Source organism: Leptonotus elevatus, chromosome 2 (assembly GCF_054856555.1).
Source record: "Leptonotus elevatus isolate MCC_2025b chromosome 2, RoL_Lele_1.0, whole genome shotgun sequence".
In the NCBI taxonomy this organism is placed as follows: domain Eukaryota; kingdom Metazoa; phylum Chordata; class Actinopteri; order Syngnathiformes; family Syngnathidae; genus Leptonotus; species Leptonotus elevatus.
Window position 1 is genome coordinate 24,110,622 of NC_141240.1, and position 15,982 is coordinate 24,126,603.

General features: G+C 40.4%; 1 protein-coding gene across 1 annotated transcript; it reads left to right on the forward strand.

Moving 5' to 3' along the window:
• The first annotated feature begins 2,127 nt into the window (after window positions 1-2,127).
• stk35 (serine/threonine kinase 35) lies at window positions 2,128-15,794 on the forward strand. Its single transcript, XM_086068660.1, has 3 exons — window positions 2,128-2,875; window positions 5,486-6,288; window positions 13,882-15,794. Exons 1-2 carry the CDS (start codon window positions 2,350-2,352, stop codon window positions 6,226-6,228), a joined length of 1,269 nt encoding a protein of 422 aa, XP_085924786.1. The 5' UTR covers window positions 2,128-2,349; the 3' UTR covers window positions 6,229-6,288; window positions 13,882-15,794.
• Window positions 15,795-15,982: the final 188 nt, after the last annotated feature.

Below are 15,982 nucleotides of genomic sequence, written 5' to 3' on the forward strand. Positions count from 1 at the left end.
CGTATTTAGTGTATTGTGAGGTTTAGTACATTGCATTTGGAAGACAAATTGGAAGTAAATTCTGAGTGTTTGCAAGCAGTTATTTGGTATGTTGTCTACTTAATTAGTGGGAGTCAACATTCACATTTGTTTTAAATGCTTCTGAGACAGCAACATTGACTACAGAAAGAAGTCAGTGGTGCTTTTGACATTTGGGCTCCTGCTAATTGCAGTGCGGTAGCTTGGACTAACAAACACATCATTCCTGCACGGCCACTGAGCAATGACAATAGAAAGTCTGCTCTTGTACATCCAGTCGGCCTGGTATGCAGGACAATGAATGATGCTCAGTGTAGTGTTGGAATAACCCCCTGCTGGTAAAAACAAAACAGAGCAAGGGCGAGAGATACACATAATTTCAGCATCAATTTAGAAAACAGACTTCACTGTGTTGATTTTATTATTTATTTCTGTAAATAATTCGGTTCATACTTCATGTGCCCTGGCTTGGACATGTACACACTTTTAAACCAGGGGTCGTTTTGTTGTCTTCTTTTAAAACTTGGGTGGTGATATTAATTTTTTGAGCTTCCTAAAAGCAACTATAAATATGATGGCTTGAACGTTGTCTAAATATCTTGTTGGAAAAAATCCAACCTTGTATAGTATATTTACATAACCCCGTGAACATCTCAGCAGCTCCACCTGGTTCCTCCCTCGATAGTAGAAAGAACAAACACACAGATGAGTTTTGTTTTATGTGCCATGGACCTATGTTGTCAAAGGAAACACACTCCCAAGAAAGCCTGACATTTTTTTTGCTAAGGAACTCATGTTTTAAAACAATGACGGCATTGCCATTCCATATCCAGTCAGGTACGTTTTGTTGATTTAGCATACCCTGTGTTGTGGTCCTCAGTCATCATGTACAGTAGTTTTATACTAGCACTTACCCATTGAAATGCTCTGTGCTATTATGGAGTCCGTGCAGTTCTGTACTCACCAGAGCCTGGTGTGCCTTATGAAGTTTTGCAACAAGAATTTGAACATTGCAATACCCAACGATTAAATGCAGGTTCTGCATTTGGTTGAGTTGAATGTGTTAATATGTGAACACTATTTACAGGCAGTACCACTTTACAACGGCGTAATATAAGTGCATAATGTATGACGGTGCAGCTGGGTTAATAATGATATCATACGCCCGGTAATATAAATATCTTTAAATGACAGGCTCACAAGCTAATGGCACACTTACGTTAAATAACTGATGCTGTGCTCGCCATGGTCTGATACCATTTAAAACTGGCCAAAGGGAGCCCTATTATCAAATGTAATCAATAATAATCATTCCTTCTACAACTGACATGGCACATTACACACACTTCATTCGCCATATCTGTCATGTCATGGCAGGTTGATGTTCCTCCATGTCGCTGCTGTCCGTGTTTTTGGTAACTAGAACTAGAACCCACACCCGCTGACTCCAAAGTCCAAGTCTTTCCTTATGTTAAAAGAAAAAAACAACAACTGCGGTTGACTTGACCACTCGACGTCTTTTTTCGTGTATCACCTGCAGAGCTTGAAAAAAGTAACAACTCCTATTCTCACAAATGATTATATATAGAGAGTGTATTTAACTGTATATACCTGCATATCTGTTTTGAAATTTAGAGATTAAAATTAAAATCTGAAATATTAAAGTAGTAAAGCAAGTATACTTAAACACAGTATAACTTAGTACTGTATTTATTGTACTTCGTTACCCTGCAACACTGGGACGTTTTGTTCCAAAGGATGTAATGTTGTGAGGGGGCGGGGTCCTCATGCCTCTGCGCACGTGCGGCTCAACTCTCGTGTTTTCCCACGCGGCCGCGAAGCAGCATGGGCAAAAAGGAAGACGGGAACTGCGGTGGTCAATGGTCAATGGTCAATGGTCAATAATTAAGTTATATTTCAGCAAACCTGATAACATTTTGACAAAGTAAAATCGTCGAATATGCTGTAGTTGGGCTCTATTTGTAAAACAAAACACTTGTCTGTGCTCAATGTACAGGCGGAATCACTGAGAGAGAGTGCGGACTGTCAACCAATCAGAGTCGGCCTTTAGTGCTACGTCCCTATTAAACCACGCCCCTTGTCCTATGCTGGCTGGAACATTTTGTTTTTTTGAAGCCAAATTACTTACCACACTTGGTCCACTAAAGGCACTAAGCTGACTTTGCAACGTCAGCTATACCGTAGAAACCGAACTCTTACTGGAACGTTACAAGACGAGCGTCAAGGCGTCAAATTCGATGAGTTTCGAGTTAAAGTAATGAAATGTAAACACGCCCACCATCCATGCTCATTTTCTACAAAAATTAAATCATGGATGTTTGCGACGGGAAAAAGAAGAGAAAGGTAAGCGGCGGAGGCGGCAGGGTGGTTTGCAGGCGGAATGTGGACGGGAAGCCGAAGCGAGAGGCGGCTAAAGTCCTTCGCTCCCTCACGGTGGAAGACAATAACTACCCGGAGCCCATGGAGGAAGAGGACGACGACGACTGCTTCTCCATTAGCTTCCTCCGGACAGGTAGGACAGAGCCTGCCGTGCTGGTGCCGCCCCGATACACCTTGATCCGGGAGGTGGGCCGGGGGAGCTACGGCGTGGTGTACGAGGCCATAGCCCGGAAAACCGGAGCCAGGCTGGCCGTGAAAAGGCTCCAGTGCGACGCCCCGGAGAACGTCGAGTTGGCTTTGGCTGAGTTCTGGGCACTCACTAGCCTGGAGAACCGACATCAGAATGTGGTCCAACTAGAGGAGTGTGTCCTGCAGAGGAACGGCCTGGCCCAGAAGATGAGCCATGGCAACAAGAGGTCCAAACAATACCTAAGGCTGGTGGAGACCTCACTGAAAGGTACACAAATCACTAGCATTTGTAGACCCTTTATTGTGGAAAAGCCCCTTAAAAACTATATTTCAATTCGAAACTCCTAACTCATAATCAACTAATAACATGAGTAAAGTTACACACAGTATTTTGCACTTAAGTTCAGGCTGAAGTTGTAGTGATAGTAATTATATGAAGTCATTGTTCAAAATGAAACAACATTTCTGACCATTGTATCCAACATTATGTTTATGCACATTACATAAAGCAGAGTTGCAGTTTTTCAAGCATTATTTCCCATCTATGTATGTATGTACCGTATACAAGTTATACACGTATACATGATGACCACTAAGAGAACACTCCCCCAGCTCCTAGAACACGATGTACTTGGCATTATCGTCACTGAATAATTTGACGTGTCACCTTAACATACAATTTCTGTAACTTCTTATACAGTGTGTGATATAGGTTGTAGGTTTCCATGATACAGGACTACAGGTTGCTTATCAAATTTGCCCTACTTATCACTGTGCTTTTGTTCTGGCTCAGCAGCCCAGGATCTCCGTGCGTTGGCTTTTCTTTTAATAGCTTGGCTCTTATGTAAGAATGTAAAATGCATCCCAATATGGCATTCTTCTGAGCCGTCAAGACAAAATGGAGTAAATAGAGTTGAATGACAATGTAAAGATTGGATGGGCCTTTTATGTTTTAATGTAATAATTTGCCAATGCCTCCATTGCCAAAACTCAACACATTCACACCTGTGCTAACATAGAGTACATCAAGTAGTCTAATGTAAACAAGATTGACAGAAGTTCTTTATTTTTAAAAACATTAAGTCATCTTTATATATACAGTATATATAGTGCTTTCAAACAGCCGTAGTTATCACAAAGCGCTTTACAGAAACACATAACATAAAATGTAAACGTAACATACTCGTAAAACATTAACAGTAATACAATCACAACAAACCAATTTTTTTTAGTTATAGATGAAAGAGGAGAGTCCCCTCTCAACATTTGATCAAATACGTGATCACAACATGCATGACGTCACAACCACAATGACATTGATCAACCCTCATTACTAAAACTTGAAACAATAACCATTGCAGTCATTCGGAGATTTCAGAAAGTTAAGTGGCTATGTTAAGTGAAAAAAATAATTGTTCCAGGCTCAAATTATTGCCGTCATAATAGATGCATTTAATTTTCATGTGATATTTATACGGAACATTTTAACAACTGTCATGGAAGTTTAAAGAAAAGTTGACTACTGTATAATACATATAAGTAAAACTATGCTGCCTTTAATGGGGATATATTATGGACAATTTACTTTTTAAATTGCTTGTATATAAATTGTTGGATCTCTTTAGTTCATGCCCACTAATCCACTGTGACATTACATAGCCAATAACATTTTTGCGAGCTGCCAGGTTTTTTGTTTTTGTTTTAATTTGCAACTAGGCTGGCTGCTCGAGTGAAACTATGATCTTTTTTGGGTAAATAAATTAATGAATACAATTTGGAGTATTTGAGTCATTTCCCAGACTTTTTGTTGTTTAATTGTACCTTATTTGGGACACTTGGCTTGGGAAATTTCATTGTGTATACTTTTGTTTTTGCTTTATTTTTTTGGATGTGGATGATATTCAAATCTACTTATGTTTCAAAAGCAATCGCTTGAATCATCTATCCTTGACAGTCTCACATCCATCAAAGACTGCTGATAGGCATTCTAAAATAAATGACGTTATTAATTTTGTTTTTCTTGTCACTCTTAACATTGCCAAGAAATTCTGTTTTCATTTTGCCCAATGTTATATTTTGTGGCACAGTTTCAGTCGTTGCTTTTTACAGCAAACATTTTTCCTGTTTACATTCATGTGCCTACCACAGACCAATTAGAGAATAGATTGATGTTACATCGTTTCTCTTGACACATTTAGATTCACCTGGAATATTAACAGTATGAAAAGGAACCGAATGACTGGGAAACCCTTCAAGTTAAGGCTGGGTGATATGGAGGAAAAAAATAATAATCTCAATTAGTTTTTCATTTTGGACGATTACAATTTTAATCGATTTTAATGAAAGTAATAAACCCAACAAACATTTATTTAAAGGTTTCATTTATTCAAAAATAAATCCTCAGCAAAATGTTCAGACAACAACATTGTATACTGATTTTAAATAAATGTTATAGTCATAATTTGTGCAAAAAAATGCTAATCGAGAGTGTATTATTTATACGCACCTTGATTTTGCGATTTTGCTCATTTTTAATGATTTGAGTTTTAAAATGGCGATTAATCGAATTAATTTGATTTATAGTCCAGCCCTACTTCAAGTGTACCAACTAATTTAATCATTTTGACAATAGAAAACAAATTAAAGATATGAAAGCACCTGCAGACATATGGAAAAAGTCTAACATTTTTCTTGTATGGCCTCCAGCTCTTAATTTGCATCCCTGGAAGAGATTTTTATAACTTCTTCACCTGACTCGGTTGCATAGTTGGCTCATATTCAGTTTGGTCTCACATCACTATGCACTCTTTTTGTGTTATGCTACATAGTTAATGTGACTCCCGACTGACTTTTATATGATGTTTTTCTGCCTGTGCAGGTGAACGCATTATAGGTCATCCATCAGAACCATGTTACCTCTGGTTTGTCATGGAGTTTTGCGAAGGTGGAGACCTCAATCAGTACATTTTGTCCCGTCGACCCGACCCCCAGACCAACAGGAGTTTCATGCGCCAGTTGACAAGTGCTGTGGCTTTCCTGCACAGGAACAGCATTGTTCACAGGGATCTGAAGCCAGACAACATTCTCATCACACAAAAATCTGGTGCACCAGTTCTTAAAGTTGCTGACTTTGGCTTGAGTAAAGTTTGCGCTAGCATGAATTTTAAGAACGCTGAGGAGTTGCCCGCAGAATGTGTTGGCAAAAGAGGGAGCAACCAGAACAACATTGTCAACCTTAACAAGTTATGGTTGTCCTCTGCTTGCGGGTCGGACTTCTTCATGGCCCCCGAGGTGTGGGAGGGTCACTACACGGCTAAGGCGGATATCTTTGCCTTAGGCATCATCATCTGGGCAATGATCGAGCGGATCACGTTCATTGACGCCGAGTCCAAACGGGAGCTGCTTGGCACCTACGTACGACAAGGCTCGGAGATCGTGCCTGTCGGCGAGGCCTTGTTGGAGAACCCCAAGATGGTCCTTCACATCCCTCAGAAGGCCAGGAGCTCCATGTCAGAAGGGGTGAAGAAACTCCTCCAGGAGATGCTTGCGTTCAACCCTCAGGAGCGACCCGACGCCTGTCAGCTGGAGGTGCTAATGGACCGTGTCACGTGTGCCGCGTGAGCGCTCCGACTCTTCAACCCTTTCCCCCTCAAATTAAGAAGGGACCTCGTTATTTTCCAGGTAAGATCGTCTCTCTTGCTAACCTTATACTGTTTCACTGTCAGTAAGCTAGCCCTCAATGTTGGTTATGTGAGTGTTGGACAACCTCCAGCACCTGCTGTATCAGCTGCAATTCTTTTCATTGGGTTGCCAAAAGAGCTGCAGCTGCACTTGGTGAGCACCTGATACAGCACATTTCATTTGTGATGAAATCCCAATGTTCAAATACCTCAAATGTGCGAGTTTCACAAAAAGGATTGTGTTATTTTTTAGTATCAGTATTCTGCGGACTGCCACTAACAACTGGCTCAGTAACATCAGAAGGTGACCAGACTGTAGTCCTGCCAAGCTTTTTTAAACCATGCAGGAGATACTTGAGATGCAGATGATGAGTAACTAGTGAAATGAGGTGATGCAGTGATTAGTAATACTTCAAATCTGCTTTCTTCTCTCAACACGACTTGTTAAGCGGGTTTTCAAAACGGCTAATCTTGCTTTAATCCAGCCTCATCGCTTTACTTTAGTCTGTAAACAAAAATCAATTATTCTTTGCTTGAAAATACATTGCAAAATCAAGTTTTAAAGAACACCATTACACATATCAAAAGAAAAATATTGCATAATGAAAACAATGATGGGAGAATGGCTACCAGACTGGCAGACAGGGTACAGTATGATCCCGGGGGCAAATGGCCGAGCTTTCATCAACCATGCACGTACATGTTATTATGCAGGTGTCTCACAGAAAGCAATTGCTTTTGCACTGATATTTTATTAATATGTCACTGGTATTTTACGTCACTTAAGCGATGTTCACTGACGCTGTTGTTTTTTCATTAGTCACCCTTTACATGGTTGAGGAAGTTAATCACTGCTGAAAGCAATGTTTATTTACTACTCGCGTATGTCTTCAACACGGGCAGGAGCGTGCAAGGGATGCCTCACGCATTCCTTTTGTGACTGGTGACTTTAATTGAATGTTACTCACTGGCTCAGCATACCTCAGCACAGTATTGGAGAGAACTGTGACACGCTTCATTGAATGCATCCGTTGGAACAAGAATAGAGGAGAACAAGGGTCTTCTGTATTTACTTGTCAGTATGTGGTTGTTGGCCAAGGTAGGTATGGAGAGAAATTATTTTGGGAGGAGACTGAGGGCAGCACAAAAAAAATAGTCTCTCCAACAAAGTGGAGACTGTGGAGTATAATATGGAAGCATCCAGAGCTAAGAAGCAAACTCCAGAATGTGTTTTTATTTTTTTCATTCATAGTTTCAGAAAGTATCCACCTAATACCCAACGGGTTACCAACCAGAATCTTTCACCAACCCCAGAAACATTTAAATTCCAACAAATTAGGGAGACCTCAAGTAGTATAGTAATGTCTGGTCGTTGCTGGATTTTTCTTTGATCCTTCCTCGGGTCTCCTGACAACGTCACGATCCTAGCTGAATTCTGAAGTATTCGGTTTAGGTGAACGGTATGGGATTTTTAATAGGTTTTAGGTGAATTAATGAGCACATGCACATACTCACGCACATTCAAAAAAAAAAAGAAAAAAAAAAGAGCGATGATGATGACATGTCGAATTGTTAGGATTACCGAATGAACAATACTGAGCTCTCTCAGAAAAAAAAGGAAGAAAAAAAAGAAAGTATTTACTATAATCCTAATGCATAAAACCTGCATATTGAAAAGCTATTGTAGCGTTAGTCATATTATGTTGAGTAACTTGGACAGAGATGCTTATGTCAAAACAAAAACTTGGTTACTAATGGAGATTTTTTTTTTTTTTTGCAATAATCAATAATCCAACAATCAATCTGCTGTGAGATTTAAAATTTAATGAAGCAAGTCTGCCAGCTGGTGGACTCACCAACATGGACTGGGTTCATGACCCTGAACAATGAAAAGGCTCTGTCTCTTATACGGCGAGATCACAGTGGTATTGCAGGAACTTGAGAGACAGACTCAGACCGTGAAATGCAAATACAGTCAAATTGAATCTTGGTTCCTGTGATAAGCCTGAAAAGGTCAGGAGGGGGTTTGTGTAATTAAATCAAGAAGGTGAGGGCTCTGGCTAAATGTCTCCCATTTTATGTGTAACAGTAGGTGGTTAAATCAATGGCCATTTCTTGTCAAATGCAGATTGAAGGTTTTCTTGAACATTTTGGTTGAATTCCAAATTGTACAACTTCAGGAGCATTCAACTTTGGGGTTTAGACTTTGCTAGCATCAATGGCAACTTTTTCTTCTGTTAGTGCGTGAATGACATGCCATATTGTCAGAGTACTTCAAGAACCTAAAATGTACCAAAGTAGAAAAGCGCTAAAAAGGCCAGTAAGTGCAGCATAAATACACATGAAACATTGTGTCCGTTTGTACCCACGGACTGACTCAATGATTCACAATAACTTTTTATGCTGTATTAGTGGGCTTTCTGTTGAAGATGAACATGCAGCAATGTGTTGGTACAGCAGAAACTCAACTTTTCAAACCTATTTAATGCTCAGTGATCCAAACAGTCTATTTGTTTAAACTTAAGCCACTGTCAAAGGCCAAGCTTGACTGTGTGTGACGCTTGACGAACCCCGATGCACCCCTTATTGCAAAAGACCTTATGACATAACACCTCTCATCTCCCAACTATCCGTGCGATTGCTGATGCACTCTGAGCACGCCATTGTGCGCTCGGCTCTCGCGGCTCCAGATTAGTTCTCTCACAGCATGATGAGAAAGCAGGTTATGCAACGAGCCGGCATGGCCGCGGCTGGTTCGCTCAGAAACGTGTCATCAGCTCAAAAGGGATTAACGGCTGTAAACGTTGACGGAAGGGAGGTTAGATGTTTATGCCGCCCGGTGGTATTTATGTCACATGTATGTTAACTCGGGGTATAGCTGACAAAAGTATAGTCACCTTTTGCAGACCAGTCATGGGATTGAAAGAAAGCGGCGGAACAGACGTTTACCAGCTCTGCACTCGCTGGCTCAGTTGCCTCAGTTGCCTCATTGCCCACTAATAAAATTTGAGCTAGTTTGAAACTCTCATTTATAATTATAAGATTCTCCAATGTCATCTCTGCCAATCAACAAAGCAAAATGAAAAGGCAAACTGGCCTGGCAAGCTTCTCGGGAATCCAACACAAGGCTTGAAAAAACTTTTTATTTTTTATTTTTTAAGGAGCAATGGGCTCTTTGCACAAATCCACTATTTCCATGAACTCAGTACCACTCCTTCATTTCCTGTCTTTCATGATTGGACAAACTGATTAATCCAGGTGTGCTTGTCTTCAGTAACCACGACGACAATGGAGTTTGTCCAATCATGAAAAGACAGGAAATTAAGGAGTGGTATCGCGTTCAGGAAGTAATCGATTTGTGCAAAAGATGACTTTATTTGAGGAGTAACTTTCTAATTTTTGAATAAACATTTTTTGCAGCCTATTGCCAGGGAACTAAAGCTAGTTTTTAATAAACAATAAGAATATAACAATATAACCAAGGAACAATTCGTTTATAATCAACAGTTTTTAATTCTTAAAGGGATTACATCACGGTATTTTAAACTCTAGGCTTATAATGATTACATCTTACCTTTGACACCATGGCGATGTCATTTAAAAAAAATAAAATATTAGGTATCTTGCTGGCTATTTTACAAGTGCGGAAGTAAAACACCCGGTTCAGTAAAACGCCGCCTCGTCCGAGCAGGCTGCGGCTCCAACCGCATCACCGGATGTTCAATTCTTCAATAAACATTTGAAACATAATGGCTCTTAGCCCAAGAAATCATAGGGGAGAAGAAGGAAGAAAGAAAGGAAAGAAGGGAGAAAAAAACAACCTTGAGTTGGTCACATCATTAAAGAGAAACAACCAAACCCAGCAAAGTATAACAATAACTTCTTTGAAATGACTCCAACAATTGTGGAAAATGTGTTCTAGTACATTTTGGACTTATTACCTGAAAATGCTGTATGGTGTTGTCAAGTAGGCATATTGCCTATTTTATACTCGTCCTTCAAGAAAGGAAAAAAAAAAGACATTAATCGTGGAAGTGACTGGCGAATGCAACCCGGCCACACACTGTACAGCAGTGTACAATCGGTTCATTTAGGTGCCATATATACGAAAACCGTGACTGATTGTCTCCAAAATGTATGAGCACGTGCGCTAATGTGTGCTAATCAGTTAACATTGGATCCCCTCTTTACCTCATAGACACAACATTACATCTCTTTATGTCCCCAAAAAGTGACTGTCACCAAAATGTATGAGTGCATATAATCATATTCGAGACACGCAATATTTTGGATATTATTAATTTCGGAGGTGTTGCCACATGCCCATGCATAGGAAGAATATAAAACGTGACATTGCAGCTTACCTTGATCATCATGTGCTATAGATTTCTTCAACATGTCTTAAGTGTGTACTGTGAGCACAAATGTCTCTCTATAAGCAGATCCTGAATTTTTGTTTTTTTTATGCCAAGCATTGCCATTGTTTAAAATTATTTTTGCAGAAAAGCACATTAATTGTAGATTACATGTACATCAGTTGTGTTTGGTGAGCTCACTCACCCTCCCTCCCCTCTTTCCTCGGACAGTGACAGTGTGGTTTATTATTCCCAAGCTTATGGAGGCCGGTGTCTGGAACATTTTGTGCCCTTGCTGCCTTCCAGCCGTTTGGCTTTTCTCCCCCTTTTAAGCTTTAGTCGCGTCCGTGCGCATGCTTGCCATTACTTGGGAATCCTCTTTCATTTCTCTGACAGCGGGAATAAAGTTTGCCATCTTCAGGTAATGAATGGCGGTTTACAAGCGGCTTTTGAAGGCATTCTTTCACCATCTGGTCGCCATACCCCAGAGCAGCATGCATTTTTAATAAGGACAGCAGTTGTTTTTTTTTGTCTACAGGAAATTAAGTTGTTTTGACAGCAGCTTAAAGCCAGGATACATACACGCAACAGTATGTTTGGTACAAAGTAATAGCGCTCTCAGTTGGAGTGAATGTTACACAGAGACTGAGAAATGCCTCATAAAAACCTAACTAACTACATTTACAAGGTTTTGGGAGTAGGTGCGATGACTCCAGTGGCAGTTATGCAACAACGCAACCCAATTCAGTTGTGAAAGTCAAAGTAGGCACTTGGTAGCCCAAAGTTGTTGCTTGCAAAGCTGTCATTATAGCTCCCGGTACAGTCTGTTAATTAATACAGTATTGCTCTCCAGCTTCTTTTTTTTCCTTTTACTGAGGGAGAGCTCAGTATTGTTCACTCATGTCATCATCATTGCTCTCTCTCTCTCTCTCTCTTTTTTTTCTCTATTGCTCTCCAGCTATCCCACCTGCCATAGACACTCATGGTGTCTGTGATGGATCTGATGGCCTGTAATCTTATAACGACGTACTAATCCCCCTCATGGTATATGTACTTGGTGCCCGCTGTACTTTAACCATGTTCTGTGCCTCTGCAGACAGAATTCATTTTCACGTATGAATTATAGATTAAAAAGAAGTGCGGTCACCATCTGTTGTAGAGAACAATATAATCCCATTGTTTAAAAAAATAAATAAATATTGCTGATTTTGTGTAGTCCTATTCAAAACGATGCCTTTGTTTACAGTGCGGATGGATGTTTGTAAATTCCAAGAATGTTCTTAAAGGATTCATTCATACAGTATAATGACGCTAAATAAGAAATAATTGTATTCTATAGCAATATACAAGGCCAGTGTCTCGTGGTGGCCTGACGGCGTTTAACGTTGGACCCTGAAAGAAGAGTGACCAAAAATGAGTGCAGACTTTAAGAATGAAGAGGTTAATAAAACTGCTGCAGGACACATGCTGAACAGAGACCAAAAATGAGGTGGCTTCTTGCCAATGCGTGTTTTATAGATTGACATGGACCAGTGAACTTGTTTGCATGAGTGAAGCGAGAGCCAATTCACCAGCAAGTGCAGTTCTCTATAGTAAAGTTGTTATGCTGACGAGGATCAGGAGAAGTGCCATAGAAAGGTGGAGACACCATTTTGAAGATGTAGATGGTGTTCAAAAATTGCTTTGGGGACAAATTTTGGCCCCAGCAACTTTTTCGTCTGGATTTGTGCTGAAAAGAGCAACCGCAAGAGGAACATGCAAGCACACACCTACGCTTACATAAGAGATAATTGAAGGAGAATGGCCTCCGTGAGGAATGTGTTTCTTTGCGTGCCACACGATCGCAAACACACCCTGAGCTTGTAAAAAAATCAACACTCCATCCAGGAATCAGTAAAAGTCCGACAGTGTCTTGGCCCTGCAGGAAAACAGACCCCCCCCCCCCCCGCCCTACCAACACCCCAAAATACCAGTCACCACTGGTTTGACTGCAGTGTTTACTTTTGAGTTATGCAACAACAAATAGCTGACGTTTGACTTCACGCTCGCCTGGTTTTAATCAAGTGGCAGGTTTTCTTTATTTTTGGGAAGTTTTGATTAAAATAGGAACTAAATAATGGCGTAAACTTCAATAAAAAAAAAAAGTAAGTTGGCAAACTGACTCTTCACTAAATTAAAAGCAGTGCCAACACTGACCTGTGACAGGCAGCGTGGTGCCATTGTCTTCTTTTGCCAACATTGTGAATGGTGCATTTTGTTTACAGCATCAAAATGGCCCCCACCTCAGCTGTGACGTAACCACTTTCCATGTCCCTGCACAGCGCATCATCACCAAGAGCGTGTGTGTGCTTGCTAAACTGACCCGCTTGTGTTCCTACCATGTGCTGCTGAGTTATGCAACCTAAAGGAGTGACACACCACAGGCAGCCTGGGCTGTGGCCTGCTAGCTGCTGGCCTATTCTTAGATTCTATCAATCAGTCAAACCACATTCTTTAAATATTATTTTATGATTTTATTAGAGATAGACTGATATGCTTTTTTCAAATTTTTGTATGATAAAATAATAAAAACTCCAGCACTTGACTGCTTAAATGCCTTCAATGACATGTTAATTAAACAGCTTTTGTGATTTACAACATGTTAAAGTTTTTTTGTTTTCTTTTGCACCAACTAGAATGTGGCTTCCGTGCACTACCTCCCAAATAGCCGCTAATTTGGTGGCTAACTGTTAGCTCGCGGGCCAATCATTCACCTACACGCTAACCCCCGGGATAACTCCCAAACAGCCGCTAAAAAACAGCTATTAGGTTAACCCGCGAGCTAACCTAATAGCCGCTAATTCGCGAGCTAAACGCTAGCTCGCGGGCTAACCGTTCACCCGCACGCTAACTCCCAAATATCTGCTAATTTGCGAGCTAACTGTTAGCTCGTGGGCTAATAGCCGCTAATTGCTGCTTATTGGCTGTTAGCACTGCACGAGCAACCAATCAGATGGTGCTGTGGGCGGGCCAATGCTGCAGGGACTCAGAGCAGACAGAAAAGAGAAAAGCAAAAATAAAAAATTTTAATATCGGCCATTAAAACAAGAAAAGAGGCCGATGTCAATATTCATAAAATGCGGCGCCGATTATCTATCCCTAGATTTTATTATCTTGTTTACATAGACTTTGCATTGATTTCAATGGTGAAAATTCAATTGAAGGTCATGGAGCTAACGTTCTCTGTTGTGTGTCTGCAGATTTTGTTTACTGCCTGGATGTGGACTCTTGACAGAGAAAAGGAATCCGGCAATGTGAAACTGTGAAGAACACAACAACACCTTCATTTTGTACCGATGTGGTCAGCTTCCTCGGATGGGACCAGTATGCAAACATCTCTTTTCCAGCACCACTCACAATGAAACGGCTTTACTATGTAGCTGTTGTTTTCCTCCTCACAGACCTGTTTTGTTTTCTTTTTCATTGTGATGCACGTAGCAATAGCACAGGTAACCTACCTTACTATGAACAAGCGATGCGGTCGGTTTCCCAACATTGTGCCTTAAACAGGGTCTTGTAACACTATAGTCATACTCAGAGTTGTCTTCCCGTGTGGAGAGTAGAGGACAATTGAATGAAGGGAAGGCGGAGCAAGTGGATTCGCATACAAAGACTGTCGAGGCTTCCCGCAAGATTTAGTTTGTAAACTACAAGAGAGCTCCACCAATCCTTCACTCTCCAGTGTGAATCTGACCAAAGCATGATGTAGCATTTCATTTCAGTCACTCTGCAGTACAGTCGTGGTGGACTTCAATGTATTACCCTTTGTGCTACCTCATTAGCAACACTCTTTAGCTTTACACAGTTTGTATAAAACCTCCTCAGGTTCTTGGCAATGCTAAACAAGTGTTTGACTAGTTTTCTTGTGCAGTTTGGCGTAGGCATACTTTAGCGCTCACTAACATCTTTCTTGCCCTCAACACGATCACCTTATTGTAATGTACTTCTTACAAGGTGTTATTGTACAGTTTAGCCATTGTTAAGACAATCTCAGAAACAACATGGAAACGTAGGATCTGTTTCGGTTAGGACCGTTTTTATGATTGTAGTCCACATGCAAAATAGCTAACAAGCTGTGATCTTGCTTCATTGCTTCACATTTAATTCGTTCAAAAGTTACCAATATAACCAAACTCAGAAAACTCCTTAAATAAGAACTTCAATTTGTCCAAATTTTAATCTTCCAAATCCAGTGGGGGGAAATGGATTCAATTGTTGTCTTTTTTTTTTTTTTATTAAACTGTAAATTGAGATTTTTCTTCTAAACCATGTAAGGCAATATTACACACGTATTGCTACATATATAATGTTGAGAAGTTAAAGCAGGAAGTCAACCCAAAAATGTTCTATGCTAGTCTATATGGCATTCTGGTTAATATTGCGTTATTAGAATATGAGTTAAACAGCCAAATCCAGCAGTTTTGATCAATATCAGAAGGCGGCCATTTTGCCACTTGCTGTCTAGTGAAAATTACATCACAGTTGCTCAGGTCTCAGGTAACAGCCAATCACAGCTCAGCTTCAGAAAACAGGTGAGCTGTGATTGGTCGTGGCCTGAGCCCTGAGCAACTGTCATGTCATCTTCAGTCAACGCAAGTGGCAAAATGGCCGCCCCCTTAAAATGGATAAAAATGGCTGGATTTTCAAAGTGTCATGTATAGACTGGTGAAGTAACATATAATATATCATTGTTAAAAAAATGTTTAAAGTTGACTTCCCCTTCCCCTTCCCCTTCCCCTTCCCCTTCCACGTGGATATTACTTACTTTGCTGTGCATGATTAAGTGCTCAAGTGCAACAAAGGATCTTAAAAACAATGTTAAGCTTGTCGCTGACACTCGGACTGGTTCCACTTTGAAAAAATAAATAAAAAACTTCACCCTATGCAAAATGTTTCACTGCCTCACTGGGAACAATGTACAGACACATTGTGTGTAATAAATATGTTTAAACTCTGCATTTTTCCCACTATGTACTGAAATCTGTTTATTTTCTGTACATCAACAAGTGTTTTTGTTACTGAAGTTGACGAGAGACAGTTAGATGTTTGTGCTTTTTGTCTTCCTGTAAATATATTTGACAAAAATAAAGGCGAAATAAACGTTACAAGTGGAGTCGATGTCTTGTCTACATTCCTATTAAATAGTACTCGACAGTTGTAACGAGTTGGGCAGCAATGGCAGCAGTGGGTAGTTCAAACCCTGCCACAGACCATGAAGCAGAAAACAGCCGAGGTGCTCTTGAGCTCAACACCAAACCATGAACTGCTCCTGCTGAGCAATCCTAACTTCGCTCCTTATTC